General features: G+C 42.0%; 1 protein-coding gene across 1 annotated transcript; it reads right to left on the reverse strand.

Moving 5' to 3' along the window:
* Nucleotides 1-212: 212 nt before the first annotated feature.
* LOC120296354 (probable methyltransferase PMT23) lies at nucleotides 213-4,628 on the reverse strand. Its single transcript, XM_039318234.1, is given in 11 exon segments — nucleotides 213-859; nucleotides 1,022-1,216; nucleotides 1,494-1,733; nucleotides 2,341-2,512; nucleotides 2,681-2,791; nucleotides 2,884-3,132; nucleotides 3,135-3,153; nucleotides 3,286-3,435; nucleotides 4,022-4,062; nucleotides 4,065-4,200; nucleotides 4,202-4,628. Coding segments are annotated over 11 exon segments (1,806 nt in total). The 5' UTR covers nucleotides 4,490-4,628; the 3' UTR covers nucleotides 213-654.
* Nucleotides 4,629-5,064: the final 436 nt, after the last annotated feature.

The following is a 5,064-nucleotide window of genomic DNA, read 5'->3' on the forward strand; positions in this document are numbered from 1 at the left end:
CTTTAGTGCAAGTGACTGAGGATGGGCTCTTGCTCGACCACGGTCATCAATCTGGGACCGGTTTCTCCATGTTCCGCAACTTGTGAACAGCCTTCATTAATTAGTGAGCTTAAGCTAATAATTGAAGCCCGATCTTCAAACGAACACTACAATCGGAGGCCAGCATTACCCCGCCTCATTTGAAGTAATTATCAGTAAATAAACACTTGATATTCTTCAGGAACATAATGTCTATGTCCCATCGTGTTGGCCAAGCAAAATAAGCCACATCATGCTTTACCAAAATTGCCAATTCAACATCAGTGGCAATTTTTGAAATGCACCATTCGAATAGAACTATGTATAAGCTGTGAATAGAACTATATATAACCTGTAATCATCCGTGTAAGCCAGTGTTTTCCATGTGAACTAAGAAAGATATTTCCAGCTTCAAATTACAAGCAATTGGAAAGAATAGTGAACATTTCGATGTTTCTGTTGCTGTGTAATATCAAGCTTTAAGTCTGTTGAGCTCGAATTGAAATTTTGCAACTCAAGATTTTCTTCTGCAGGCTCAAAGAAATCAACTTTCTGCTGCTTGCGCTCATATGCTTGTATTTCAAAAGAATCGTACCACAAAACTGGAAATCATACCAGTACAGATGGGGAGCGTGCTCATGTACTGATGCTGGCATCTCCTGGTCGCCAAAATCCTTTCTTACCAACAAGAAACTGTTCCTGGTGAAGGGTCACTGACCATTGAAGTGAGCGCAAAACTGGACCAAGTTTGTTTATAACTTCTGTGCTGTCTTGAACCAGAACGTATCCACCCGGTCTCAATATGCGATCCATCTCTACAGCTATATCTACAACCTCACATCTGATGAAATTGCAGAAGATCAAGTCATGAGAAACCAATCAAGTTACTTCGATTAAACAAAGATTGACACATCCAAGTGTATCATGGTAAAGACAATAATAGAGGATCCAATTTCCATTCCAATCATCAAAATCGAAACATTAACAAGTAAATTAATAATACCTCTCCGGGAGATCTTTGAAGAGAAAACTGGAGTGAAGCAGATCATATGTTCGAGGGTAGGTATTGAAAGATTCACACCAGTCATGATAGGTTCCAATCAACCCTCGGTCAAATATAACTGAGAGAGAATCTTGCACATGAACTGGGACAATATTCATAACCCAGAGTGGCATGTCGATGAGTGCTGCCGCAAATCTAAGAGCAGAACAGGTCCTCACGTCAGTGCAGTAGAGAATATTGGAAGAAAATTGAATAACCATCAAGGAAATAAATAGAGGAATAAGCCAAAAACATTTATTAACCTGAAATCACTTAGATAAAGCACTGATTAAGCGGACAAGTGAGACACAACACATAACACCTTACAGCAGAGATATATCGCCACACAGCTAGGAAAGAAATTCCTTCCATAATAAGTAAAGGAGAAAGTGATATCCAATTAGCTGGTAGTTTATATTATCTTGAAACTTACCCTCCATAACCAGCATTCATATCCATTACATTCCTCACACTTGACCAGTTTATACCAAGGCCTTCCATATAAACATCTGAAACAAGGGCAGACCAGTGTTTGCTATCTTCGTAAAACATTTGCTCAGTTTCAACTTCATTTGACAAGCTTAAAGGTTTAATCCTGAGCCTTTTAGGCCAGGGAGCAGGCCAACTGCTATTGTCTGGAAGCCTGTTAAGACAGCCACCGAGAGGCACATACCTGGACCACAATAATGAGAGAGATGAGAAGGACATACAAACATGGCAAATAGAATATGTGAGCCAAAGATGATAAAAACAAGAACCGAAACGAGGTTGAAGATGGAACAATCTTGGACTGAATTGGAACAGTTACAAGCTAAGCGGATTCCCTTCTTTTGGAGGTCCCAAATTTATTTATCAGATGGATAACAAAAAAGAGATAAAGGTCGGAGCATTTGTGAGATTAATTCTCTGACTTCAGAGCAATTGAGAAACTGGACTGAGGCAAAAGCTTTTAAACAGGACACACTTAACCTGATTCACAACCACCCTCAATTGACGTTGTCTCATTGTGAGCTAATCCATTTAGCTAGTCTCAGTAAAGTCAACAACTTTCAATTACTCCTCCGCCTAAAACCAAATGCTTTCCCATATCTAGCACCCCTTTGTCCTTCCTTCTCTCTCTGTGTGCGCATGTGCATGGTCATGCAGGCATGTATGGATTTTTGGGGTGCAATTAGGTAATGCTACATCCCAGCCTCATGGAAGTGACACAACAATGACACAACAGCATGTCTACAACATAAGATATTGTTTGAATAACAAATGCAATATGACATTAGTACCAAGAATGATGCCGCTGATCTTGCTTTTCACATAAAGGGGGACTAGTTTGTTCACGTTCCTGATAGCAGGAAGATGAAACAGGTTTTTGATATATCACCAGGCCAATCCCAGATGATTCCATAGCTTTAGCCACCACCTTCCAGCACATGGACTTCGTCAAAGCAACCATAGCTGCAGAACAAGTGGATAATGAAGGCCCAATCAAATCAACACCAGTTGTTGACATCTCCAAGCATTTTATTTGAAATTTACTACAGACATAATAACATAAAACTTGCAGACTCAGTGAAGAGGCATAAAGACAGGAGGAAGGAAAAAAAAATTTGTCAGCTCACACACCATTCCACACAGATTGATCCCTCTCATCATTGCGATAAACTGGGGTAGCCGACCATAGAAAGAAACCCCCAGGCCTAAGAATCCTGTTGAGCTCCAATAGCGGTTTCCCACCTACAATTTCCACAAAAACCAAATAAAGATGAACTCAAGACTTCACAAAACTTTTATAAATGGCACATGTATGATTGATTGACAGGAAGTACCATCTGCGTCCCAGTGAACCCTGCATCTTGCACAATGAATCAAGTCATATGCGTTATCTGGAAAAGTCAGCATCTGCGTCCCAATAACGGAAAGAGTGGCAGGAATTCCTCGTTCTAGAGCAAATTGTATCTGAGCTTCATGCTCATCTTTCGGGGCCAATGACATGGTAATTACATCTTTGTCCAGCAAATAACCACCAAAGCTGGCAACTCCACAACCGACATCTAAAATAACCCTGATGTGTTTTCCCATTCTATGGCTGGTAAAGTCTGAGTGAAGTAGGAAAATTTGTTAAGAAAAACCCACACTGCCAGATGCCAGACTTGCCAACAAAACCAATGTGAAATTGTTGACCCTTTTGCAACTCAAAAGACGACCAAGCGTAGTAATATATTTGGTACCTTTTCTACAAACTCAATATAATTAGCAACCCCATCCTTAAATTGAGTTCCTCCTCCTGGGAAATGAAAATAATCACCAGATTTCTCCACCCAGTTTTGTTCCTTCTTGTATTCAACAAGCTTTGGGTGAGGAACATTGTTGTACCAGATCTGCAGGACATAAAGAAGAAAACGGCCAGCATTAGTTTGTTGGTAAACCACTTAACATGAAGAGATCTCATCTTGGTCCGCCATTTTTTATGGAATCAGCAGAAGAATTGATTTAACAAAAGGCAGAAATTCCAACGCCCATAAGACTGCAATCGCCTCTATGAGCCAATACGAGTAATACTCACCAATGACAGGCAACAACGTTCGTGAGAACACGAACTAGAGGGATTCAGAAAAAGAAATCCTTTAAACAGAAATTGATGAATGGATGAGAGCCTCAGATTCACAGCACACAACCTCATCGAATAATCTGTCAATCAAGTAACGAGGAACTAAGACAAGCATCACATTATCATAGCTCATAGTGATGGATCACACCAAATTCAGGCCATTTGGCAGTCATTCTTGCATCGAGATTCAAGAAATCAACAACCAAGCAATCTATTTACCGAACCGAACGCCGAAAGGGCAGTACCAAAACACTCCCAAAAAAGAAACTCATTTCTTGAATCAGCAATCAACCATAAAGATACGCACTTTAAACTAAAAACCACAAATCTTACCAAAATCAACATATCAATCTCACCATGTCCCTGCTCTTAGGCCACGGAACAGGCACCTTATACCACTCGGAAGCGGCGGCAGACATCGCGAGCTCGGGTTCGGGCAATGCCGCTCCCGGTGCTCCATGTGCCGCCTCGACTTCAGCTGCTTGATCGCCTTGAAATTATCCAAGCACGGTATGAAATCCACCGCGGTCGCCCCCCTTGCACGCCTTCCACTTCAAGCTCAAATCAAGCGGCGGCCCTTTGTCGATCGGGGCCGGAACGGATGAGTTCGCCGCCGCCGCCGCCGCCGCCGCCACCGCCGGCGGAGGAGGCGAGGGGGAAGAGATCCGCTGGAGATCGGAGGCGGAGTAGAAGGAGAGGAGGGGGGATTGGGAGCCGGCGGTGAGGATGAGGATGGTGACGAAGAGGAGGAGCAAGATCGAGGAGGCGAGGATGAAGGGGTATTTTCTCTCCTTGAACAGGTTCTGCACTGCGGCTACTGCCATCCTCGATCTCGGTCGAGGTCGGAGGATGTGACGAGAGAGATCCGAGAGAGATCCGAGAGAGGGAGCGGGATCTCGCGAGGAAGAAAAAGGATGTGGGACGCGGTAATCGACTGGGGAAGATTCGAAATGTCGTTATATATCCACTAGTAATACAATGGTATAACAATTATAAAAAATTTATCAAACTCTTTAGTTTAGAGTCACGTGAAATCCGTATTTAATTGGAAAAAGTTCATTTTTCTTTTTGCTAGATAAAAAAATAATCCTTCGCTCAAAATAAAAATCAAACACCCTTCCACTTAAATACACACGATCCGGATAATTCGTAACTCTGATCAAAATAAATTATATAGGTGATTGCATATTCTCGCTCCGTAAAAATGAGATGTAATATATGTGACGCAGAGGCTACAGAGTAGAAAGAATAAAATAGAAAGTTCATGTTCCTGTTCTGCTAATGCTTTCTTTATATAAAATGGGTTGTACTAGGCTTATTAGTTAGATACGTGAAAGGCCAACACTACCTTTATGGCAAGTGTCGGCCTTAACCGAGGATAAACACCCGATAGCATCGA

This window comes from Eucalyptus grandis, chromosome 7, assembly GCF_016545825.1.
Source record: "Eucalyptus grandis isolate ANBG69807.140 chromosome 7, ASM1654582v1, whole genome shotgun sequence".
In the NCBI taxonomy this organism is placed as follows: Eukaryota; Viridiplantae; Streptophyta; class Magnoliopsida; order Myrtales; family Myrtaceae; genus Eucalyptus; species Eucalyptus grandis.